This window comes from Halichoerus grypus, chromosome 1, assembly GCF_964656455.1.
Source record: "Halichoerus grypus chromosome 1, mHalGry1.hap1.1, whole genome shotgun sequence".
In the NCBI taxonomy this organism is placed as follows: Eukaryota; Metazoa; Chordata; class Mammalia; order Carnivora; family Phocidae; genus Halichoerus; species Halichoerus grypus.
This window is the reverse complement of record NC_135712.1, coordinates 58,621,551-58,648,407: the sequence shown is the minus strand read 5'-3', so window position 1 is coordinate 58,648,407 and position 26,857 is coordinate 58,621,551. Positions and strand designations below refer to the sequence as shown.

General features: G+C 40.0%; 2 protein-coding genes across 10 annotated transcripts in view; one reads left to right on the top strand and one right to left on the bottom strand.

The window, feature by feature from the left end:
* SIDT1 (SID1 transmembrane family member 1) overlaps positions 1-15,133 on the bottom strand; it is an 89,917-nt gene extending 74,784 nt beyond the window's left edge. For 2 of the 5 annotated variants that reach the window (XR_013445260.1, XM_078066160.1), the window contains exon 1: positions 14,410-15,133. Coding sequence is in view for 4 of the 5 variants with exons in the window: in XM_078066160.1 (XP_077922286.1) it covers positions 14,410-14,619 (210 nt within the window). In the remaining variant the exon portion in view is untranslated. The remainder of the gene's footprint in view (positions 1-14,409) is intronic. The other 3 variants (XM_078066164.1, XM_036107175.2, XM_036107177.2) reach the window with 2 other exon arrangements.
* The window catches only part of SPICE1 (spindle and centriole associated protein 1), a 65,201-nt gene continuing 52,299 nt past the window's right edge, over positions 13,956-26,857 (top strand). For 3 of the 5 annotated variants that reach the window (XR_013445265.1, XM_036107167.2, XM_036107166.2), the window contains exon 1: positions 17,548-17,678. Coding sequence is in view for 2 of the 5 variants with exons in the window: in XM_036107167.2 (XP_035963060.2) it covers positions 17,676-17,678 (3 nt within the window). In the remaining 3 variants the exon portion in view is untranslated. The other 2 variants (XM_036107170.2, XM_078066202.1) reach the window with 2 other exon arrangements.

Sequence of the window (26,857 nt, the reverse complement as noted above, 5' to 3'; positions counted from 1 at the left end):
AACTCTGAGATTTCCAGTTGGCTCATCTTTATAACGGTAACCTGCTTCATTTTAATGAAGCCCTTCTATCCACAATTCTCCCACAATTCTTTCACTTTGCTTATTTTAAGTCTTATTCTTCCTGTTTATTAGTTGGGCTACATCGGGAAAGGCTGTCCAGTTTGATTTCTCTCATGTAGCTTCATTCTGCAGATGTATTGTTATTTTCTTCTGTGAGCTTGAACTCCCAGGGGTGTCAGCTACCTGGAGTAGTACTGAGACCCTCAGAGGGGAGGTGCTAAATGTGGGGAGGGTCCAGAGTAGAAAGAGGGGCTGGAAGGAAAGCCCCTTAAGGTAGACAACCTCTGAGTTGACCACACTCCTTTTCACACCCACACAGGGGTCCAGTCTGCCCCCCCATCTAATTTTACTTCTACCCCCCTCCTCCCACCCACACACTGTTTTTGCTCCATTGTAATCTGCTGGCCTATGCCTTGTAAAAGGGGTGGTGGGGAAGGAGGTAATGTCCGACCTGTCGGCAGGTCGACAGGCACAGTGGTTATCCTATGCACTCCAGCAGGCCCTCACAGGTGTGAGCCCACATTGCCCAGCCAGCCCTGGGCTGGTGCTGCTGGTTTTCTCCCTCACAAGGGCGAGAAGGCAGGGCAGGTGGCAATGCACTTAGGCCAGACTGAAGGAGGCAAAAAAGTACAGCAAAAAAAGCTCTCCTCTAACCTATTCCTCACCAGTGGCCTCTTAAATTGTGGGCTGCCATTTACCTCTCACTTCAAATGGCTAACCAGGGTTTCTCACAGATTTTGCATTAGTTCCTCCGTCCCATGACCTTCCTCCGGCCTTACGCATGTCCAGGCTTAGTTTCTGGGAGACAGCCAGCTGCTATGTTGGTTCCTCATCCTCTCAGGTGTTGGGGTCTGCCCATCTTCTCTGCCGGATTCCTTTTCTCCTTTACCTTTCCTGTCTTTTTCTCCCTACCTCCCACCTATACTCCCTTTCCTTACAATTCCTTCACTCTGGAGTACAAGTGGAGGGGCTTGAAGAGGGAAAAGTAATTATTTTATGGTTTGAGGCAGAATTCAAGGATCCACTCCTTAGATTTTATTTATATGCTGAGTGATCGCACTGCAGGCAAGTTTCTTCTAGAGCTATTCTGAGGCCTACTTAATTAACACTCTGAAGCTGGGAAGGCACTAGAAAATTAGTTATGACTGTCAGAATTATGATGTGACACTTATCACCAATTTTTTCTGTAGTTGTATTTATTGACAGACCAGGGCCATTTATAGTTTTAAATAAGTATTGTCAGGATAGAAGTATTACTTACAGGAAACTGCTTTCTAAACAAGACTAAACTGATCGTCTGCAAACATCTTCCTCTTCAAAATCCTAAAGGAAAATTTCTTGAGACGAACAGAAGAAGCCTCAGGAAAGGCCACATTTAAGAGACTAAACTATTTCCAATTATGGAGTGAACATGGTGGCAGAGATGCTATATACTACTCTAATTCTTCTCTGACACTCAGATTAGATGTTCCTCTTTAATGGGCATAGATAGAAGGCTCTAGCACCCTTTGTCCTCCCTGTCACATCTTGGTCCCTGACGACCGATGTCTGCATCCATATAGCTGTCTTTGAACAAATGCCCTAGCTTGAGAAGACCCCATGAGGACTTTTGGTGGAGTTGACCTGGGGGCTACGCAGCATTCAAATCCTTTACGTGTTTTAGAGGAATTTCCTCCACTCCACTAAACTGGGTGAGTTTTGTGGGAGGCAAAGCAGCTGATGGATGCCAAAGGAGTCAGATATATGACTTGTGCTCGGATAGTTGGACACTTCCCCTTGGTACTTTCAGTGGTGATTACACGATACAAGGATGAAAGGAGAGTTTAGAATTCACTGGCAATGCTGACACCAGGAGGGTCCATGGCAGCAGGGCCCAGGGGTGACCATATCTAATGGCAGAGGAGGGGGTGATTCCCAGGTGGGCGTCTTGACAAAACCATTCTGCGTCATGACTGTTGCCATAATTTCCTGTGGCTTAGTCTCTCTTGGTCCCTCATCATAGTCTGAGCCTGGCAACTCAGGTTTGTGAGCAACCCAATATCCTTCTAATAAATTACTTTTTCGCTTAAGTTAGCCAGTTGATCTCTGTTGCTTGCAACTAAGAACTTTGCCTGATCCCACACCCTCTTTCTTTTCCTACTTCACTCATACCCCATAGCTATTTTGGAGCCTAACTGTCCATAGGCTCCCCAGACCATCTCTGCATACCCAGGCTTCATTCTGTTTGCCTCTCCCCTTATCCCCCACTTTTTGTCCTTTTAATACCCAGATAAACACTGTGTTTGTCCTAGAAAGTTGTAATTGTTCTACTCTGGTGAAGATGGTATGGGGAGAGAGCAGGGACAAATATAGGATTTCTTTTTGCAAATATTGGAAAGGACAAAGAAAAATTAAGTATTTTCATGTCAATTTTTAATATATGCTTCCAGTTTAGATAATTAAAATAACTGAGTCAATTTGTCTACAATAGGGCAGTTAAATCTAGAGGGACGGAAACAGTTGGTTAATCCTGTTTGCTATGGCTTATCTTCATGGTTGTTTAATGGAGATCCAGAAATACCAGTTCTCAGGATGAATTTTTTTTTTTTTTATCATGTTCTCAGGATTAATTCTGTCTTCTAGTGACACATAGGCTAACTACTTGGGTCTCCAAGCTGCCTGGTGCCTGTCACAAAGGAACCCAGCATTGATGAAAATAAAGCATAAAAGAGATGACGATTGGCCCTCTGGGTCCACAGGGGGTCCAAGTAAGATCATGGTTGGTGGGTGGCTGTGGCTCTGTGAAATACCGAAGCAGATCCGCTAACTTCTCAGTTTTATTTAGTGTCAACCCTGCTGACCTGACTCACACAGACGAATGGATGCCTGGACAATTCCTGGGGGGAAAAACAAAGATGAAAACCTCCTGCGTAGATTTTCCATAACTGTAAGGGAAAATGTAAGGGATCATGTAAAGTGTGATCAAATGACCTGACTTTCAGTGCGACTGTCATATTTTAAATTATTTTTTATTGTTGTTTGTAAGTATACAGATGTGCTCTTGTGGGAGGGAGAGTGGTTGAGTAGAAATATCCTGAGGGAATATCCTCAGGAACCGGAGTTATGTTCCTGCCTTTGCTTCAAGCTAGTTACGTGATTTGGGACAAATAATTTATTTCACTGGCTTCTAGTTTTCTTTCCTCTTAAGTGAAAAGAGACTGGGTGATTAAAATGTTGTTTTAGCTCTTAAGTTTAAAATACAATTATCCCTTTCCATCCCAATGGTTTCAAGAGATATTTTATATGTTTCTTTTAGGGATAGAAAAAAGAACAGAAAATGCAAGCCCAATTACAAGTCTGTAGCTAAACAGACTTGACAAGAAAATCTTGTTGCCGTGAATAAAGGAAACAATGGCACACACGAAGTCAACACAAATATAGGCTGACTTCCCAAATAGCATACGTTCTTCATCCTCCACCGTTGGTATTATTAAAATTCTATAGCATAACTTTAAAAATCCGGAGACCAGCTCTCTAGTAACTGAGATTACCCATCATGGCTTTGAATCAGGAAGTATGGAAAAAAAACACGTTGCCTGAAATGAAGCAGAAGGAATGCCTTTGCCAGTAGCAAAGCCTCCAACAACCTGAGGAGATCAACCAAAGAGGAAGAAACATGATGGGCCAGCAGTGTTCATAAAAGGTCTGAAAGACAAAAAGGACAGGAGAAGCAGAGAGATATCAGATACACAGAAAAAAATAGCCAAAAGAGAATGGTAGAGGTTAGAGGTGGTGGCAATACAATGGAAGGTTGGAAATAGTGATAAGAACAATGAGCTCCAGGTACGGAGCTGCTTCAGACTCTGTGGTCCAAGGAGGGCTATAAACGCACACACACACACAACACTGTAATACTAAAAACACAGGGTGGTCTTTTCAACAAATCGTGCTGGAATGATTGGACATTATATGCTATATACAGAGATTTTATACCTTTACAAAGTTAACCTACAATGGATCATAAACCTAAATGTAAAATTCAAAGCTATAAAATTTTCAGACGATAACACAGGAGAAAATCTAGGTGACCTTAGACTTGGTGACAACTTTTTATTTTAATTAATGAATTAATTTGAGAGAGAGAGAGCCGAGTGTTGGGGGAGGGGGAGGTAGGAGGGGGAAGAGGCAGAGGGAGAGGGAGAGAGAGAATCCCAGGCAGGCTCCACTCCCAGTGTGGAGTCCAACATAGGGCTGCATGTCATGACCCTGAGATCATGACCCCGAGATCATGACCTGAGCAAAATCAAGAGTCAGATGCTTAACCGACTGAGCCACCCAGGAGCCCCTTTAAATACACCACCAAGGCATGACTCATGAAAAAAAAATTGGTAAGTAGTACTTTCTTAAATTAAAGATGTCTGCTCTGTTAAAAAACACTATTAAGTGAATAAAAAGATAGGGCACAAACAAGGAGAAAATATTTGCAAAACCCTTATCTGATAAAAGACTGGTATCCAAAATCCACAAAGAATTCTTAAAACTGAACAATAAGGAAACAAACAATCCAACTAAAAAATGAGCAAAAGATCTGAACAGATACCTCACCAAAGAAGATATACAGGTGGCAGATAAGCATATGAAAAGATGCTAATATGCTCTTAGGAAACTGCAAATTAAAACAATGAAAGATCACTATACCCCTAATAGAATGGCTAAAATGCAAAGCACTGACAATACTAGATGCAAATGAGGATGTAAAGCAACAAGGACACTCTCATTGCTGGTGGGAGTACAAAATGGTGCAGTCACTTTGGAAGGCAGTTTGACAGTTTCCAACAAAGCTAAACATACTCTTACCATAGGACCCAGGAATTAAGCTCCTTGGGTAAATACCCAAAAGAGTGGAAAACTTACGTCTGTACAAAAATCTGCACACAAATGTTTATAACAGCTTTCTTCATAATTGCCAAAAATCGGAAGCAACCAGATATCCTTCAATAAGTGAATGGATAAATGGACTGTGGCACATCCAAACAAGAGCATATTATTCAACACTAAAAAGAAATAAGCTATCGAGCTCTTAAAAAAAAAAAAAAAAACAAAACCATGAAGGAACTTTTTTTTTTAAAGATTTTATTTATTTATTTGACAGAGAGAGACAACACAAGCAAGGGGAGTGGGAGAGGGAGAAGCAGGCTCCCCGCAGAGCAGGGAGCCCGATGTGGGACTCAATCCCAGGACCCTGGGATCATGACCTGAGCCAAAGGCAGTCGCTTAACCGACTGAGCCACCCAGGTGCCCAACCATGAAGGAACTTTAAATGCATATTGCTAAGTGAAAGAAGCAAGTCGGAAAAGGCTACATACTGTATGATTCCAAGTATACGACATTCTGGAAAAGGCAAAACTAGAGAGACAGTAAAAAAAATAAGCCATTTCCAGGATTTGAGGGAAAGAGGGAGAGGTGAATAGGAGAAGCACAGGGGATTTTTACAGGGATGAAATAAATTATTCTGTATAATCCACTTTAATGGTGGATACATTATGCATTTCTCAAAACCTATGGAACCATATAACACCAAGAGTGAACCATAAACTGTGAACTTTAGTAAATAATAAAGATCAATGCAACACCAATATTGTATCAGTATTGGTCCATCATTAGTGTAGCCCACTAATGCAAGATGTTAATAATTAATTATACATAAAAAATAAATTAATGCTTAATTTTTTGTAAACCTAAAACTTTTGTGAAAAATAGAGTCTATTTAAAAAAAAAAAATAAAGGAAGAGTGAGGAAGCCGACAAAGCTGAAAAACTTTTGTGTCCCAGGATAGGCAGAGGGAAGGGCAAACCTTTACACTCTTAATGGTCCAATCAACTGTAAGACTACAGGTAGCCAGAGGATGCTTTTACTCAGGATTACATGCTACTTGATGATAGTAGATAAACTTTAGTTTTGCCACCATTTTCAGAAATAAAGTATTTTATTTAAACACTTATGAGTTTAACCAAAACCATTGATCTATACCTTTAAATAAACCAATACTTTCATAATTACATATAGACACCCCTGGCCAGCCTTGGGATCACCTGAAGAAGGCTGGGTCCCAAATAAACTTCCTTAAAATTATGGGCTGAGAACTAGCTCTTGAAAAGCTTTTCAGTGGAACAGAGAGAAAATTTACCAGTTCTTAGGAGTTATGACAGGGAAATGGATTCTGATAGCCGTCCTATCAGAAAAGAAGGCTTATATTCAACTTTCTTTGAATGCATTTTTCAATATAAGATACCTTCAAACCAGTTTCACTCTTCTTATTCAACCCATTGAAAAATTGCCTGTTTAATTTTGTGCAAAATCAACACCTGCCTGTCCTTCTTCCTAATAGCATAATCAATTTATTTGTCTATTGTCACTTCAAGTAAACTGAGAGGATGAGACAAGTGAGAATTTGAAGGAATTAATTACTATAGCAAATTATTTGAATTAATTTTATTATTAATAATACTTAATATATAACTTACATTTGCTATATGACACTCAGCTTTGTTTTTCTCTCTCCAGGAATGGAGCACTATCTTTTGACAGGTAAATCAATTGCTTCTCCCGTATAAACAATGTTTACACATGTTCTTAGAAATTTATTATATATGAAAACCAAAGGATCTTAAGACTGAGGAAGTGTTAAGTCCAATAGTTGTTCTTATTGCTGACCTTAGCTTTTAAGCAGAATACAGGTCCTTAGGTTTTGTTTTTGGTTTTGGTTTGCATAGCAACTAATGTACTGGAAAAAAAACCCTCAAACTTTCCATTTGCACAATATCCAAGAAAAGAAAATAAACAATATTCAAAAATGTATTTTTTTTTAAGCAAAATAGAAAGGACTATGATTTTATCGCCTGGCAGCACCGTGGTATGTTTGATATTCTCCTGACAAATAAGCAGAAAGAATGGTGAGGCCCCAATTCGAATAGCTCGTTAGATGTACCTTTAAATCATTAACGCACCATCTTGGTGTGTTGACATGGAACTTCAGTTAGCTGCAGAGTTAAACAATGTAGGAAGAGCTGGCTAACGAACTCTGGGTGCTGCGTGGCAACGTGTAATAATACCAACCCGTTTGAAAGGAAGAAAGAAATAGTGGCATCTTCTTGCAGCACAGAAGTTTCACAGTATCCACGTATCAAGTCCCTGGTCTTTTAAATTCAAGCCAACAGTGAGAAACGATGTAGGAGATACTTCAGGTAACGTGTGGAAAACCAAAGAGGGAAAGAAAGGAAGACTGAAAAATCCCTACTTTTTTTTTTTTTTGCTTTTTAAAAAATTTAAATTCAATTAGCCAACATATAGTACATCATTAGTTTCAGTTGTAGAGTTCAGTGCTTCATCAGTTGCATCTAACACCCAATGCTCATCACATCACATGCCCTCCTTACTGCCCATCACCCAGTTACCCCATCTCCCTACCCACCTCCCCTCTAGCAACCCTCAGTTTGTTTCCTAGAGTTAAGAGTCTCTCATGGTCTGTCTCCCTCTCTGATTTCCTCCCATTCAATTTTCCCTCCCTTCCCCTATGATCCTCTGCGCTGTTTCTTATATTCCACATGAGTGAAAATCCCTACATATTGTATCAAATACTTAAAATACCCCCACAGAAAGGAGCATCACAGCAGTAAAATCAAAACAAAACAAAATAACAACCAAAAACTAAACCCAACACTATAGCAAGTCTATTGCCATGGCTCTCAGGAAGAAACAAAAGGAATACGAGAGAGAAACAAGATGGTTGGAATACAAGCTCAGCACATGTGGCAAAGTGGGAACAAAGCAAGATGAAACAGAACAAAAACACTTTCAGGCAGTGAAGAGCCCTATGGGAAGCATCTCAAAAGAAACAAAACAAAACAAACAAAAAAAGAGTTGTTTTTCAGAAACAATAATTTAAAGTTTCATTTATTTGCTTTTATGAGATAAGGAGTTACGAATGATCTTTTTGGCAAGACATTTCTCCTACTTGTCTATAATTAAGAAAAAGATTAGGGGCACCTGGGTGGCTCAGTTGGTAGAGTATGTGACTCTCGACCTCAGGGCTGTGGGTTTAAGCCCCATACTGGGCATAGAGCTTACTTAAAAAAAATAAAATAAAGTTGTACAGAAGTATAAGATATTCTTCAATTACATGTAAAAATTACAATCTTACATGTGGTAAAAACAAAAAAGAGCGTAAAAACAAAAAAAAGTACTGAACTTTCGTGCTTGAATAAAGATAAAAAATGTAGTCTTCTCTTATCAGTGGAGAAAATAAAACTCAGGGAGGGAATAGGATTTGCTGCAGGTACACAAGTTGTTAAAGAGATAAAAACACACATCTTCTGGAGCTCCACCCAGTGTTCTTCCCCAATACTGCTCAGCCTCTTGGTTTTTTGTTGTCCTTGCCTTAGGAGAGTAAAACATGTTTCTTGTGAAATATTCAGAAAATACAGAAAAGTACAGAAAAGACCATTAAGATTCTCCATAATCTTACCACCCAGAGACAATGTAAAGTTCATTATATTTCAGAAACTCCTAATAAAAACCTACAAAAAAATATATACTGAGAACTCCATAGTCCAAGATTTAAAATGGATAAAATTATGAACCTGAATTGAGACACTTGGATAGTCTAGCCTCAGTAATTGCTGATGTAATTTATTTCACTATTCTGGCTTTCAGTTTCTCATGAATAAAAAAATAATGATAGGCTTATCCTTTTAACTGTAAATTTAAAACTGAGGATTATTATACTTATTAAATGGTCTAGAGGCAGAGCTGCCTCTCTAGATGATCTGGATAATAGGTCGCAATAGATGCCCTAGATGATAACTGATGACGTCATCTTCCCTTGTGATTCCCTAAAAGCCACAGAAATATTATTATTTCTCTAGTGATGCAGAGGTGCAATTCTGTACCCCCAGTTACAGTATGTGTTTTTTCCCACACCACCAAGAGATTCTCAAACATTAGCTGGGTGTCCCATAATTCAATTCAATTCTAACAGTTTCTACTTGGAGATAGCGTCAGATCCCACAGATTAAGGATTCAGTTCTATAAGACTCCCCCCTCCCCACTTCTTCCTGCCTTCAGATGCCAATCAAAGAGTCCAGGTTGGGGATCTGGCTGGCTCAGTCAGAAGAGCATGGAACTCTTGATCTCTGGGTTGTGAGTTTGAGCCCCAGGTTGGGTCTAGAGATTACTTAATAAATGAATAAACAAACTAAAAAAAAAAAGTCCAGGTTGTCACCTGACAACAGCTATAGATCAGAGGTTCCAAAAACATCCTCCTTGGGTTCAATTAATTTACTAGAGTAGAAAGAGGAAGACTCCATAAAATGGGGGAGAGGACCTATGAAATTTCTTAGAAAGAAAATCACATTTTGATCACTTCACAAAGATAAGAGAAGAAAGACAGGAAAGCTATCCAGGTCTATCTTTCCCTGCTAAAATAAGAAAAACTCACCTAATATAAAGATGAGCAACAGATAAGGACTGCAATTGAATCCCACACAAAGTCACTGTAAGTAAAAGAGAATAAGAAGCAGAAAACACCATTTCAGATGGTGAACATATGCCAGAAAGCTGTACCTATAAAACAGATGGAAAGTATAGCCTAATATTGCAAAATTAAAAATTATGAACATTTAAAAACTATGAAAAAAAGCCATAAATCAGAATTTTAAAAATTCAGAAATGAGATGATTGGAGAAAATGAAGTTTTAAAAAGGAAATGGAGAACTCAGGAAAATATTAGAGATAAATTTTAAAATTCTGTCATAAATTAATATTTAATTTGGAGGAGCACAGGGATATAAAAAACACCTTCATAATGTCATAAGGAAAACAGAAGATGAAAAGGAGGAAAAAAATTTTAAATCTGGGGCAGGATATAAAAAAATAATTCTAGAAAAATGGGTAGATACAGGAAACAATAAAAAGGGCCAACATAAGTATAAAGGGAATTCCTAAAGAAGATAATCAAGCACTGGAATAAATGAATGTTAAAAACTCTAAAGAAAATGTCCTGAATTAAAGAAATAATCATTGAAGTTGCATATTGCAAAATGACATCGTGTACCTGGGAAAGACTGACCTACTAGACGCTGTCTGGTAAAACTACTGGAATTCAAAGAAAAAGCAAAAGGAGTCTTTCGGGAATCCAGGCAGAAAAATGAAATTTCTTGCAAGGGAAAGAATCCCTTCTATCATTACTTTTGCCAGAAGCCAAAGGAATAATATGCTTAAAACTCAAGGGAAAAAACCGTAAGCCAAGGGGTTTATATTCGGCTAATCAGACTTGCAAGTACAAAGGTTGTGGACAAAGTGTTATGAACATGAAAGAATTGTAGGAGATGCCTCCTAGAGAATAAGCTTTAGACAATCAAATGACTGGAGGACATTAACATAAGTCTAGCTGTGAGCTTTTAATATATAGGTACCTGTACAACTAAGACTAAATGTTTGTTATAAGGAAGATAGTCTAGCTCGTAATGACTATATGCTTTGACAATGCAGATGTGTACAACTAACCAAAAATGCGGCAACAATGGGGAGAAAATATGAAAAGTAGAACAAGTTCATTAATTTCTTTATAGGCATAACTAGGGTTTAGATCTGGGGGTTGAAAAAAGAGATGGAGAAGATACTAGCTAATTTCAATATTGCTCATCATAGAGAACTAAGACAAAAATAGAAGAGGCTAATGGCATTATATAAATATATTAGTACCACTGGAACAACAATAACAGCAAAAAACTGCTTTATTTTACAGGCCATAATTTGTGCACACGTGTGCACGTGCACACACATGCGGTGGGGAGGGGCAGAGGGAGAGAAAATGTGCTAATGAGCACAGATACTGTGCGAATGGGATGATTTCCTCCTCACAAACAAGCACCAGTCCGGTTCAGTAAGAGGAAGTGGGAGGAGGGCAGAGAAAGCTTCTCTGCCTCAGTCCATCCGAGACTGAGGGAACTGAGGCTCATCACATCAAAGGTTTTCATTCTTCTAAGTAACCAGTAATGTATAGTTAGAAGTTACCACTGGAGTGTCCTGATATATATTTCACTGTTCGTGAGAACTGGATAGGCTTTTTGAACTTGGATCCAAGAGGCAGTATAACTGGTTCTAGATATACAACTACTGGTTGATGTGAATAAAGCTAAGGATTGTTCCTTGGGCATAAAAAAAAAGTGTATGTCATTAAAAGATAAATGTCTCCATTGAATAAACAAAAGGAATATTTCCAGGGAAACACTTCAAATTAAAAGATCTATGGTGAGCAATGAATTCTGTGGCTGAAAGTCTCCAAGAAGCCTTCTTGTTGCCTGGTAGTTAAGATTTTTTTGTTGAAAAGCTTCTTATCAGCATCTAGCTCAAGTATAAACATCTGATTATTGCCACCACCTGTCTCTACAAGAGTATTCTCATTTCTCAATAAACCTGCTTTCGTGCCCTCTGTCCTAATCAAACATATGCCTGGTGACTTTCTCAACAAGGTGACTTCCTTCTAGTTGATTTCCAGCCCTGTAGTGATAGAACACCCTGTTTGCCACAGTGAAACTCTACTCCTCTGAAAAGGAGTCTCCAGATACTTACCCTCAGGGAAATGAAATGAACCATGATCTTGCCTAACCTGCACCTTCAATCCTTATTTTTCACTATTCTTCTTTAAAGCAGTCACTCTTCTTTGAAAGAGTGCCACCATCTTGAAATTTACCCTATTGGGAAATAGCTAGTAAGCTGTTATGACAGTATTGACTAGATTTCTGCTTTAATCTATCACCTATCCTGTGCTGTTCTGCAATTCCCTTATGTTAGTCCAAACCTTCAGGAAAATTCTGCTATATCCAAAAACATGGTCTTCATGTTTTTGGAAGATGGGCTGCTAGTATCCAACATGGGGCAAACAGGACCAAGAAGAGAGGAGGCCATCAAGAGAAACAAGTGTAATGGTTTGGCTAGATAGATCAGAAAAATGCTATCTCTGGAGAAATCAATGGGAATACCAGCTGGAGGGAGAGGGGGTAATTTCCCAAAGTAACAGGGGTGAGGTTTCCACTGTCTTATTTGCATACTAAAGAGAGGTCTCAAAAGCTGTAAGAGGTGAGGACATCTGGTTAATACTAGTATTAAAATAATTAAAATACTTGAGTTATCTGCCAGTCCCATGGTTCCCAACTGTATTTCTCAGACTAGTGAAATTTTAGGGACTCCTGGGGTTGTCAATTTTTTACTGTATTATGCAAAGATATTTTAAAAACGAATTTTCACCATTGTTTCATAAAATAAGAAGCATTTAAACATGTAGACAGGCAAAATGGAAAGGGCATAATTTCATGACAATTGTTAAAAATGTTGTTTTTATCTGGAATGATCTCACCCTTTCAACCTACTAAAATGTATATTTTATTTTTTTAAAAGATTTAGTTATTTATTTTAGAGGAGGGGCAGGAAGGCACAGAGGGAGAGAGAGAATCCCAAGCAGACTCCACGCTGAGCCGCGGAACCCGCACAGGGCTCGATCCCAGAACCCTGAGATCATGACCTGAGCCGAAATCAAGAGTTGGACGCTTAACTGGCTGAGCCACCCAGGCGCCCCCACAAGTATGTATTTTATTTTACGTAGTTTTAGTTTACCGTTTCCTTAAATCTTTCTTCACTTATTCACTTTTCAAAGACATTAGTAGATGAACACGACTCTGCCCCTGTCCTCAGTATCTCACACTTCTCTAGGGAAGTCAGGCAGGTGACCCAGCTGCGGACAGTGCACCTGCACCTGTGGCAGAGAAACTCACCAAGTACTAAGGGCAGAAAGGCCAAGCAGCAGTTAAGAAACAGTCAATCTATTTCTAAGCAGAAGTGCAAGAAATACTAAAGCCTGATGTCAGAACTCACTTTGCACATACCATCTGAGTTTCCTTACTGACGATTTACGGGGAAACTGATAGTACACCCCAGAGATCATGGATTTTTTTCAGACTTATTCATTCTGAGCAAATTACAGGGCTAGGAACACATCTGACGTGCCATCTCAGCTCGTCCATACCGCACACTGGACAGGAAGAGAGACGAGTGGCATGGAATTAGGGGGATAAAAACTGTCCCTCTCACTTGTCCCCAGTAGAACGGCTCTGCACATGGTCACGCTGCTCACTTGAGGACATACAACCTGAAGGGCAACAGGGGACAGGCCAGGGTGAGGGCTGTGCTGCCCTGGCGACAGCACCTTTGGGGCCAGACTGGAGATGGGAACTTGCTCGATACACACTGTTGGGAGATGACTGGGAGTGCTGGTGGGCACACTGGTCCATCCTGCTCAATACTACTCCAAGCTACCAGGTTTCTGAGTTCTGATTCTCAGCGAGAGTTAGAGAGGGAGGTCTATTGTGGTGTCCAAGTCATCTGGTTCTGGAATCTCCCGAGGGAGCAGGGAATGGAATGCTGGCACAGTAAGGGATACACATACACATTCATATGGGAAGAAGATCCAGATGCAGGTACACTGGGGAGTCTTCTCTTTTCTCTGTCCCCAGAGGGGACCATATTAGAGGGAAAAACCTACCTATGCATTTTTTTCTACATTATATAATCAGAGTATATGTGTCAAAGGGATAGTTGCTGGAACAGTCATTTCCTCCCCTTGTCTCATCTCGATCCTTGTCAGAAATAGGTCTATAACTTTCCCACAATTACCCATCCTTATTTAACACCCAAACCTCCAGAGATCGGCGGCCGGCTGCAGTTGCAACAACATCTCTGGCCAGGTCTTGTGGCTTCTCGGAAGCGCGGCTGTGTGACAGTAGTCCAGAATCGCAGGAAGTCACTACTGAACACACACGCTCTGCAGCTTGCGTCCATTCTCACACATTCCTGTTTTAGATTCTGAGCAGCTCTCCCTCCCCATGCGCTATGAAATAGAAGGGTCTGGCAGAATCATCCAAAGGAAATGAGGTTCCTTCTCCCCCGGGAGATGAAGAACAGAGGTGATGTCCTTTCCCTCCGCAACCACAGAAATCTCGAATTTCCTAGAGAAAGGCCCAGCAGGGGGCCAGGAGCCACAGAAGGTGCAGGGAACCCGCGCCTCTGCAAAGCCCCGAAATGCCAGGGGACCCGGCCAGGGAAGGTAGGAGATGAACCGGAGTAGTCCCCGAGGCCGGTTGCGGGAGGATGCGGCAGCCCGGGGCAGGGCAGTGATTGCTTTGAAGGGAAAAGGGAACAAGGGTCCGCTGGTCCCTGAGGACTCCCGAGGTCAACTCCCAAGGGACCCAAAGCAGCGACGGGGCTCTGAGATCTGGCAAGTTCCTGGGAGTCGAGAGAGCAGAGCGAGAGTCTTACCTGGCCCGGCTGGCTGGTGTAGTTGAAGGAGTAGATGTTCTCCGTGGTGAGGCTCACCACCCCGCTGTAGACGCGATCGAAATCGGAGCCCCTGGCGGGGTCGCGGGGGTCGCGGCTCGGGAGGGGTTGCGCGGGTCGCCGGGGTGCCGCCGCGTGCAGGAGCCAGGGTAGCAGCGCGCACAGCAGCGCGATCCGCCGGCAGCCCCGCATGGTGGGCGCCGCGCCCCTGCCACCAAGGAGAGCCTCCCTGGCGAGGGGGCGAGCTCAGAGCGGGTCCTTCCAAAGCCCCCCTGCGGGCCTGGGCGCCGGCTTCAGCGCAGCGCGGGTGATGCCTGGCAAGCCCCTCTGGCGAGTGCTGGCAGCCCCCGGGCGAAGGACCGATCAAATATTGATGCAGCCGCCTGGGGTCTCCGCGGGAGGTCGCGGGCCAGGAGCGGGGGCGGAGGGTACGGGGGCCTGGGGCTGCTGCTTTGCTCTCCGGCTTCTAAGTCCTTTTCCTTCCCCTTTTCTCATTTCTCATAATCCCCCACTTACCCAGCCAGGATTTCAACAGATCTCTTCCCTACTCAATCTCAAAAAAATAATAATAAAAAATAAATTTAAAAAGGCATTAGAGACATTAAAATAGAAATATTCACTAGTCTTAAAGAGTCAACCTGACCAGCCACGAAGCAGGAAATAGTCTGTTTCAAGTAAACGAGCACCCTGACTGCAAGGGAAGAAACAGAAAGCCACAGAGCCTGTCCCCAAAGAGGGTACACGAGTTTGCTTTTCCTGTCTGCTACCTGCAGAGAACTGCCCGTTTCAATGATGGTTACTAACTCTCAGTTCTCCCTTCTCTAACAGAACCCCTTGCCAGACACCTGTTTTATTTTCTTATCATCTTTTATTCTCAGGGAGAGCCTCACATCATCGCTTTCTCTCTCCCTCACTGTTTGTGTCCCTATTAAATATGTACAGTCATAAAAACTGAAGAGAGAGGGTAAAGAAGACAATTTCCACCACGCCTGAAATCTGGTCCCGGAAGTTGTCAAGGACGTCTCAGCGAAGCTGGCTTTCTGCAGCGGGTTTCTTTCCGTCCTCCCCAACTTCTTGCCTACTTTACCTCTGCAATGACTTCTTAGATTCTGGGAGAAGCCCTGGGATTCTGAATTGTTTTTCAAACGAGAGAAACCACAGCCCATTAAAAGGAAATCTCCTTCTGGCAAAACTTAGGGGATTTGATTTAAACAGTTGGAAGAGGCAGATAAAGGGTGAGGTGGGAAGAGGATCCCTGGGAAGTCCTTGGGGAACAACAAACAAGCACAGTTCAGGTGTAGAAGAGAACTTACTCTCTTATTTCAGCTTCAAGTTATTTGTAAACTAGAAAGTAATATAATTGCATTCAATCTGAAGGAACATTTAAAGAGAAGCCAGAAGAAGAAAAGATCGTGTTCAAAGAATTAAGTTACAGATTAAAATCCTAGCATTTACCATTCAAAGGGAGGGTTTGATTTATTTAGTTATGGGGGGGAGGGGCAGAGGGGGAGGGAGACAGAGAATCTCAAGTAAGGTCCACACCCAGCCTGGAGCCCCACTCAGGGCTGGATCTCACGCCCCTGAGATCATGACCTGAGCCAAAATCAAGAGTTTGAGGCATAACGGACTGAACCACCCAGGCACCCCAGGTTGTTTTTTTTTTTTTTAACCTCATTGAATTTCTATAATTTATTAAAATATCACAAATGAGTTCAATACATTTGGTATAATGTTTTATAACTGTGCAATCAGAAAACAATGCTGATGGAAGATTGAGTTAGAGAGTCCTTATTAGGACAATTTTCACTTTTAAATAAATGTTCTTGAAAATGTATGGGTATAAGGACAAAAATACTAATTCAAAAAGGAGTCTGGGGGTAAAGTTTAAAGTGCAGCTCATTGTTTTAAGAAATATAATAATTTCATCCAGAATTTGAATGACATTAAACTGCTATATTTAAAATGTGTATGCCTCTTTTGAGAATTTAACAAAATTTCATAAACTTGAAGTTTATCAAGTCCTTCAAGGTTAGCTGGCCTGGCCAGTTCAAGCACTCTCTACAGCTAGAGGGTCATGGAGTCCTACTCAGCACCACAAGAGATGAGGAACTGGCTTTTTCACAAGGTAACTCCTTCTTTTGGGGGCAAGTGTCTCATTATTAGAACATATTTCACAGTCTAAATTGAAATCTGCTTCTCTTCCACTCATTGGCATGGGTTCTGCCCTCTGGAGCCATAGGAATAAACTTAATCCTTCTTCCACATGACAGCCTTGTAGGTATTTGAAGGAGCTATGACCCTAACTTTAAGCACTGAAATTAGAAGTGATTAGAACAGATCCTTTATCTTAGCTAAGAACTCAAAATACTTATTTTAAAGCCCTTATAGATGACATATATAACAATTTGAATTATATATTTCAAATTATACTATGATCTAATCCTCATTCCATTGAATGACCTTGGGCATTTAACCTCCCAGGATCACAAGGTTGCTGTAAGGATAAGGGGGCAGGAGCGCGGGGGAGAAGAATGTATTTGAAATTGTATTAGAAAGTTTAACATGTTGTATGACCAAATATTGTTATTGTATGACTCCTAGTTCAACAGCTAAAAAGTTAAATATGGTCCATCAATCAGGCTTGTAGAATATCTACAATTCCAAGCTTCCACTGTGACAGGCTGAATATACGAACACACAATGGCTAGACCATATATGATAATAGACCTCTGACCCCAAACTCTACAGCAACTGGTCTAGGAAGCCAAACCACAATCTTTGTAGCAAATGGCCCAGAACAATCAGGACTTGGTCAGTGACTGCCAACTTCCCCAATTGTTGCCTCTGCTCCCAACTCAAGATCAATCAGAGGAATACAAATATGCTCTGCAAACCACAAAAATACCCCACTTCTAGTTAGCCTACTTGCAGCTTCTCTATGCCACCAAGATACAATCAGAGTATTCTGAAACCTTGCCTTTTTTTCATTGTAAAGCTTTCCCTGTCCCCTGCCTGCCTTTGAGTCTTGGCCAAGCGCAGGTGATGGTGGCTTGCTGTAGCAAGCAAGCTCTGAATAAATAACCTCTGTTTTCATTTGAGTGGTCTTTCTTATTTCCATAGTTTTCCTGAAGGTTCCAACGAGATACTGTCTGTATTACCTGTCACCATGGACTCCAACCTTTAACCAGGTGTGCTATACACCAAGGCCCCTCGTGCCTTACAGCTTGCAGTGTTGGGTATATGTTGACATGGTGAGTGAGCACTGTGTCTGAGCTCTGCTTTCTTTGCTTTTGAGTTCTTTGGCTATCTCATCTCAGTTTGATACCTGGGTTTTGTTGTTGGTTCCCATTTGTTTGGCATCTTTGGTGGAGTCTGGCCATTCCTTTTCATCCCTTTTTGCTCTCTTTCCTGCTTCCGTTTTGTGTTATATTGTCCAAAAGTATTGTTTGTCATAGAGTGGAACACTGGTCCAGCATTCTTTTGGACAAACTTTGCTTTGGATCACCTGTAAAACTAGGCTATCCTTTGTTTCAATTGTTTTGTCCTTAGAGTTTGGCTTTGATCCACAGAGAACATTCTCTCTGGTTTTCCACCTGCCTGCAGGTGTAGGTTGTTGGGTCTACATTTGGAGGCAGCTACCTTCAAGTTGGGGTCTCAAGACTCAAAGTGCACAAGCATCACTTTCAGCTGCTAGCTCTTACAGGCTTGGCTAAGTCTAATTCTTCTCTTCCTTTTGGAGAAGCTCCAACTTCTTATATGTCCACTCATTACAATTCTAATTCCTGCACCTATGTTTCAAATGGCGACACTTCACCAAGGATGACCTGGGCCCTCAATGGCCACTCTGTGGAACATTGGCCTTGACCAAAATTGTTTATTTGACAGGTGCTTTAAAAAAGAAAAAGAATAAAGATTTCTCAGATCCAATGGAATCTTGGATTAAATGAATTGTGTTCAAAAATTGCTTTACTAAAATATTCTTTGGTCAAAGCTAATGAGAAATTTGGCAAGCTTAGCCAATAATCTAGATTCATTTCCATAGTAAATCCTCTGCCTCCTAGTCCTCCAGCTGCCTTCCTGTGGCCAGCTCTCTCACTTCCCCCTTATCCCTCTGAAGTCCCTCCTTCTGCACCTCGTCCTTCCTCTTCCCCTTGTCCAGATGCTCAGTCTTTTCCCAGCAACTTTCTAAAACTTCCAAATGCTAGTTGCCTCCAATAGTCTATCCCTCCCATAAGCCAGGTATGCAGGTGACTGTAGAATTTAAACTTTGGATCGGAGATGAATTAAGAGCTATAATGAAAGGTTTCCCTAAACCTAAGCAAGACTGAGCAAAGATTCATAGAAGAATTTGTAATTCTTTGGATGCACATGACCCAGAGTTGCCTACCTATATCAACTTGTATGCATGTTGATCAGAACCTCAGATGCTAAATCCAGGATGACAAAAGCTGATTGGACCAACCTAGAGAGGGACCTCCAGGATCCTCCACAAAAAACCTTAGGGTCAGAAAAGGGCCAGAAAAATAATTCAAAGTCTCCTAAAAGCCATACCTGAAACATTGCTAATAAAAGTTGATTGGGTCATAATTTAATCATGCAAACAAATAGAAAAACGAAACTATAGGAGATTTGGGGATAAATAGAAAATATCTTCCAACAACACTAATCGTTCTACATCAAATCCTGCCATCTTTGCTCAACCTCTTCCTTGGAGTGAACATAGAACAAAAGTATAAGTATTTCAAACAACTCACAGATTTGTCCCTATATCCCAGCCCTGAACTACAACTTTTGCGTCCCTGATTGAAAAACATCTCGTCCTGCTCTGTGATACCACATCTACAAATCTATTAAGGAGAGATCTACTTTGCAAATAAAACTGTAATATTAATTGCACACCAGAGGGACTATTTTTTGAGGTTTCAGAGGATGTATCAATTACCAATCAACTTGTGTCTGCTCTATATAAAACTTTCCTTCTCCACTATCCTTGATGTATGCTCCTGATACAGATCTTGACATTGTACTTGACTCTTCATGGGCTAAAATTCCCATTGACATAAGAAAAATAATTGGAACAGAATCTATTAAAGTTCAGATAGATCTTATCAAATTCCCAAACTTCCCTAAAGTTAGAAGCTAGAGCAAGAAAAGCCTCAAATTTATAGTTGAGAGCCTTATATCAAGAGTCCTTTTCATAACCTGCACTAACCCTTGTAACATTCCTGTCTTGCCAGTAAAGAAACCAAATGGACAAGTATATTGATTTGTTTAAGATCTCAGGACACCAATACCATTGTTATCTCTCCTTCTCCATTAATACCTAAGCCAAATTCCATCCTGTCATCAATTCCCCCACAAACCACCTCCTTCTCTGTAGTGGATCATTGCTGTGCCTTTTCTGGGTGTATTCCTACACTTAAGAGTCAATATCTTTTTGCCTTCATCTGAGGGGACAATGATATACATGGATAGCTAGGCCCTAAGGGTTCATTGAAACCCCCTCCTATTTTTATTAGGCCCTTAATCAATAATTAAAAGATCCAAATTTCCCTTGTGTTTCATTTCTGATATAAGATATAGGTGATTTCGTACTTTGTTCAGAGAAGCCTGTAGCTCTTGGCCTTAACAGAAAAAAAGGCATAACGTCTCAAAAAAGATAATTACAATTTTGTCAAAACATAGTACATTATTTAGGACATGAGCTATTTGAAGGAGGGAAAAACATTCTCTCATAACAGGATAAAGACTATCCCAAACTACCCTAGAACCCTCACAAAATTACAACTGAGATGACATCTAGGTCTAACTTGATATTTCAGACAATGGGTGTAATTTTTTTTTCTGAGACTGTGATACCTTTTTATGAAATGGCTATGTCTTTAGTAAGATCCACTTTCTTCTGGGAGCCCAAGTGTTACACAAGCCTTCTTTTAATCTGAAGAAGGCTCCTCGACAGCCTGCTTCCCTGGACATCCCTACCAACAACAGAAACGTTTTGTCTATTTGTGCATGAGTGTTCTGGGGTTTAAAGCCTTGGGGCTTTAATTCAACTTCATGGACACCATCAAAAACCCATCACTTACTGTAACCTCACCCCCACTCCAGTTGCAAAGGCTGATACCCTTTGTGTTAGGGCAATACTGTGCTGCAAAACTTGTCCATGCTTCTGTGGAGTTAATTCTAGGTTCCCTGTTTGATCTTACGGTTCCTCATGCAGTACCGACGTGACTACTCCTTGAGAACATGCACACCTTAAAGTCCGTTGATTGACCTCTTCGGGATTTCTGTTGCCCTCTCCCTCTTACATTCCTATCCACTGCTGCAGCATCCTGAATCCTACCACTCTTCTGCTCTGAAGAAGAGGAACCCCATAATTGTCTTCAGTTAGGGGACTTATGGCACTTTGCTTAGCTTTATTGGAGACTCCCATTGAGAATATTGCCCTACTATTTGTTCATGGGTCATACTTCAAAATTGAAACTGGAGTTATTAGGCTATCTCCAATGCTATCACTAATCTAAACTCTCCTTTATAGGATAGTCCCCTACCTGAGGTAAAGTTAGTCCATATGGCAGAATTTATAACACTTAGGAGAGCTTGTCAACCAGCCAGAGACCTGAGAGTAAATGAACATGTATGCAGATAGCAGGCATGCTTCTGGAGTAGTACATGATGATTTAGAAACAAAAAGATTTCCTCACCTCTGCTGGAACTTTCATCGGAAGTGGACAACAAGTTAAGGAATTTTTAGATACACTTCTACTTCCCAGGGAGATGGCTATTGTAAAGATTAAGGCCCATGCTAACAGAGTTAAGGGAAATCCTCTAGCAGATCATTTTGCCAAACAAGCTGCCTTAACCAAGCTTATAATACTAACTAAAACCCCAAAGGATAAATCTCTGGATTGAGTCAAAGAGGCCATCATTAAATACCCACATTAAGCCCCTGATTTGGAAATGGACGCAGAATATCCTTCACTGAGATCATCCTCGGCACCCTCAAGATGGCCATTTGGCGGCACTAGATGATTTCAAATGGATATTAGCTGAATTGCTCCATGAAACGACTCATCACTGAGCCTGGGTGGCTCAGTGGTTAAGCATCTGCCTTTGGCTCAGATCATGATCCCAGGGTCCTGGGATCAAGCCCCACGTCAAGCTCCCTGCTCAGGCTCCCTCCTCAATGGGGAGCCTGCTTCTTCCTTTCCCTCTGCTGTTTCCCCCACTGTGTTCTCTGGCTCTCTCTCTCTCTGTCAAATAAATAAATAAAATCTTAAAAAAAAATTGCTTACAATTTTAAATCAACCTTGGTTGAGAAACTTTAAAAAGACAGTGGAGGTTATTTGTGGGTCATGTGTTACTTGTGAACAGCACAACCTGGGAAAACTGTAAAGATGAGGCATGGTGGGAGCCAAAGCCTCAAGGACCCTTTAAACACCTTCAGATGAATTTTTTCCAGTTTCCACTCTCCACAGGATTTGTTTATTTTTAGGATGGGTTAAAGCATTTCCTTGCTGAAAACCTTTGCTTGTAATTTTTTTTTGGTCTCTGAAAACCTGCTTGATTTTATGTTTCCAACCTAGGGTATATCAATTTTTATATCAAATGACCAAGACACAATTTATATGAAACCTTTTAAAAGAACTTTGTAAGGCATTACCCCTTCTCAAAAGCTGTACTGTTCTTACCACCCACAAACTTCTGGAAAAATCAAAAGAACCAATGGCATCCTTAAATTAAAATTAGCCAGACTTTCAGAAATCCTTGAGTTCCCTTGGCTAAAGGTACTCCTGCTAGTCCATAAGGACATATGATCCATTCCCTCAGAGACACATTGGTTATGTCCCTCTGAAGTGTTAACAGGAAGGCCCATACATTTAGAAATTTTATGCCTGATATTAGACTCTTCTCTGTAGCATGGAGATGTGGCAAAATATTGCAAGTGAATCATGTACTATACCCATGAACAAGTTAAGGCCAGCTTCTCACAACACTTCCTAAATAGGCTCTTTATGGGGCACCTGGGTGGCTCAGTTGGTTGAGCATCCGACTCTTGGTTTCAGCTCAGGTCATGATCTCATGCGGTGTGGGATTGAGCCCTGTGTTGGGCTCCCTACTTAGTGGGGAGTCTGCTTGAAGATTCTCTCCCTCTGTCCCTCCCCCAACTCGCATGTGCTCTCTCTCTCTCTTGCTCTCTCTCAAATAAATAAATCTTAAATAGGCTCTTTATGGTCATCAACCAGGCAATTTCATCTATTGGAAGAGACATTGGATAAAAAATGCTCTTGAGGGCGCCTGGGTGGCTCAGTTGGTTAAGCGACTGCCTTCGGCTCAGGTCATGATCCTGGAGTCCCGGGATCGAGTCCCACATCAGGCTCCCTGCTCGGTGGGGAGTCTGCTTCTCCCTCTGACCCTCCCCCCCTCATGCTCTCTCTCTCATTCTCTCTCTCTCTCTCAAATAAATAAATAAAATCTTTAAAAAAAAATGCTCTTGAACCTCACTGAAAGGGGTCTTATCAGGTGTTATTACAAATCTTGCTAATATTAAAAAAAAATCAATGTCATTAAAAAATATAAGCAGTTGTGGAAACAAAGTCTACTGACATGAGAATAAACAGATTGTTTATTCAGAACTTAATATAGGAAAGATTTCAGCCACCATCACTTACATTTGGCAGAGACTCAAAGACAGGTGGGGAGTGAAAAAGATTTATAGTGAAATAAAGGGAAAACTTCAGAAACACTGATTAGAAGTTGGAATAGGGAAGCTGGAATTAGGCTAAGTAGAAGCAGGACATCTTATGGTTTGGGGAGCACATCTGGCTTATATTTGGACCACCCAGAGAAATCTATATAAACAGCTTTCTTGAGTATAACTGACAATGAACTTCACATATTTAAAGCGCACGTATCACCTGTGTTATATACATACATATCTGTGAAACCATTATCTATATATCCATTACCCTCTAAAGTTTCTTTCCTCCTTTATATCTCTCTCCTGTTTCCTCCCTTTAATAGATACAGAGCAATTCATCTTATCCATTTTTTTTCTTGAGAAAGCTTTGGTAATTTATGTCCTTCAGGAAAGTTGGCCATTTATCTGTGTTATTAAATTTATTACCATATAGTTGCTCAAAATACATTCTGTTAGTGTCTGTAGAATATTTCACCTCTCTCATTTCTGATATTGGTAATTTATAGGTAGTTTTCCTGATCAATTTGTTTAGAGGTTTAGCAATTTAATTAATCTTCTCAAAGATTCAACTATCACTGTCATTATTTTTCTTTATTATTTTGCCTTTCTACTTTATTGATTCAGTTTTATCTTTATTATTTTATTTCTTCTTATTACTTTGGATTTAACTTTTTAAAATTTATTTATCTAATTTCTGAAGTCATTGATTTGAGACTTTTTCTTCTATATAGGTGTTTAGTGCCATGCGTTTCTCTTGAAGTACTATTTCTGTTACATTTCACAAATTTTGATATCCTGTATTTTCATTTTCATTTAGTTCAAAATACATTCTGGTTTGATTTCTTGTTTGACTAATGGCTTTTTAAGATGTGTATTATTTTTTCCCCAAATTTTGAGGGATTTGACAAGAATCATTATGTTACTGATTTCTAATTTAATTACATTGTAATCAGAGAACATTTCTACTATGACTTGAATCTTTCTACATTTATTGAAATTTGTTTTATGGTCCAGGTTATTCTTCATCTTGCTAAAATTTCTGTATGTACATGAAAAGAATGTGGATTCTGCTGGTTGTTGGACTAGTGTTCTATGAATGTCAATCAGGTCATAATGGTTGATAGTGTTGTAAAGTCTTTTATAACCTTGCTGATTTTCTGCCTATTTGTATTATAAATTGTTCAGTGAAGGGCATTGAAATTTCTGATTGTAATTGTGGACTTTTAATTTTATATTGCAGTTCCATCAGTTTTTGCTTCATTTATTTTGAAGCTCTCTTATTAAGTGAATAAATATTTAGGATTTTTATATATTTTTGACTTAATGTCCTCTTTGCCATCATGAAATGATTTTTTTTTTTTTAATCCCTGGTAATATTCTTTGCTCTGAAAACTAGTTCATCTAATATTGATGAAGCCATTCCAACTTCATTTGACCAGTGTTGGAATGATATATCTTTCTATCTTTGTACTTTAAAATTCAGTTTTTATATTCATGTATGTTTCTTCTAATAGACAGCAATTAAAAAAAAAACTAATCTGACAATCTCTGCCGTTTAATAGGGGTATTTAGACCATTTACATTTCATGTAATAATTGATATGAATCTATCATCTTGCTATTTGTTTTCTATTTCTCCCACCTGTTCTTTGTTTCCTTTTTTTGTACTTTTTCTGCTTAGTTTTAGATTAGTCAAGTAATTTTTAGTATTTTTAGTATTTAGTGTTTTAATGATGGCTTTAGGTTTTATGATATACATATTTAACTTATTACAGTGTACCTGCAAGTAATATTATACACATCAGGAATAATATAAGAATCTTACAGTAACAGACTTCCATTTTTCTCCTCTGGCCTTTATGCAATTGTTGCCATGCATTTTACTTTTACATATATTTTAAACCTCACAATACATTTTTATTATATTTATTTAAATAGTTACTTTTAAAAAGATTAAAATAATAAGAAAAATAATTGTATATATTTACTCCTACAGCTATTTCCAGTGCTCTTCATTGTGTAGATTCAGATTTCTATCTGGTATTGCTGTCCTTCTGTTTGAAGTATTTACTTTAACATTTCTCATAGTGAGGATCTGCTGGTGATAAAGTCTATCAGTTATGTGTGGAAGCATCTTTATTTTATCCTCATTTAAAAAAAGATATTTTTGTCAGATATAGAATTCTAGGCTGACAGTTTTTTTTTTCCTTTCAATATATTTAACTGTTCTGTCTTTTCACTTGCAATGTTTCTAATGAGAAATATGTTATCCTTATTTTTGTTTCTCTGTAATGTTTCTGAGTGCTTTAAAATTTTTTTATTATCACTGTTTATTAATGTGTAATTTATTATGTACACTGATGTAATGCTCTTCATCTTTCTTGTGTTTAGGTTTTGTTAAGCTTTTGGAAGGCAGGTTTGTGAGTAAAGATGCAATAGAAGGATTAAATTAGCAATGGGAGTTTATGGAAATTCTCTTCAGATTGCTTCAGTGTTCAATGAATTAGGAAGCAAGATCACTGGCTGAGACTGAGGATGGAGGATGATATGTTGGATGTGATAGAAGGTATAAAGTTGTCATGTAGGAAGGTAGGAGAAATCCATGGAGGGGGATCTTTAATATGGTTTTTGGGCATCTTAAAGGGCACACTTAAAATTAGTGATCATGAATTTAAAGTCAACATGGTTGGGTGTTTTTCTTCTTCCAGTTTCAGTTGCAAAGGTGCAGGCACTTAATATGTAGTTTTGCTAAGGCCAGAATTGTGGCTTTGCCCGGTATTACAGTAATTCAGAGAGGGGAAGGGAGTTGAGGATGTATGCAGGGAATGATTATATTGATTGATCAGCGAATATATCTACATCAATAGATGTAATATCTATTTCCCAATCAGAGTGGAAACTATTAGAAGGCAGGTCTTAGCATCTAGAAGGTGCTGAATATGTATTTGCCGATCCCTGTATGGATGTGTCTTAACAGTAGAAAACCAGGGACTAAAGGAAGCTGTCATATTGGAGCAAATTAACTCCGTTTTCAAATAAAATGCTTGTAAAGTCCTTAACATGGCCCACACAGCTCTTCCTGTCCTGGCTCTAGCCTATTAAATCAGCTTCCCTTACACCAAGCTCCCACTGCTCTCTCATCTTCAGATACGCTGAACTTCTTCCAGTTCTTTGCACGTGCCACACAGCTTCGCATATGTGCCTCCCTCTGCAGGGATGTTTTATTCTTCCCTGGTAGCTGACTCATCTACTTTTCAGTTTTCCTGAATAATTCCTACAAATACTCCTATAAATTTAGTATCTAGTAAGTATCTTCTAGTACTTGTCACAGTTCTAATTTTACATTTGTGTCATTGATAGCTGTTTACTACTATGCAGTTAGCCTACTGAGGACAGGGATCTTGACTGTTTTTAGGTCCCGCAGGACCTACCATAGTCTGTGGCACATTTGTAGACAGTATAAACATTTTTGGGAAAAAAAAAAAGGTGAAAGTAAATGTTATATGTGAAGCTTGGTGTGGAGAGCGACATCTGTCTTTTAGAAAATTCACGAGAAACTGGCTAGTGCTACATGCCGACCCTCCACAGCTTTGCCCTGAATCTTGCAGAGAGCACGGGGAAGAAAGACGGACGCACAGAAGCCAACTCGTCTCATAATTTCTGCCAGGCTTTGGGAGGCGCCCGCGCACTGGCCTCACCGGATATACGCCAGGGAGTGGGGGCGGGGCTC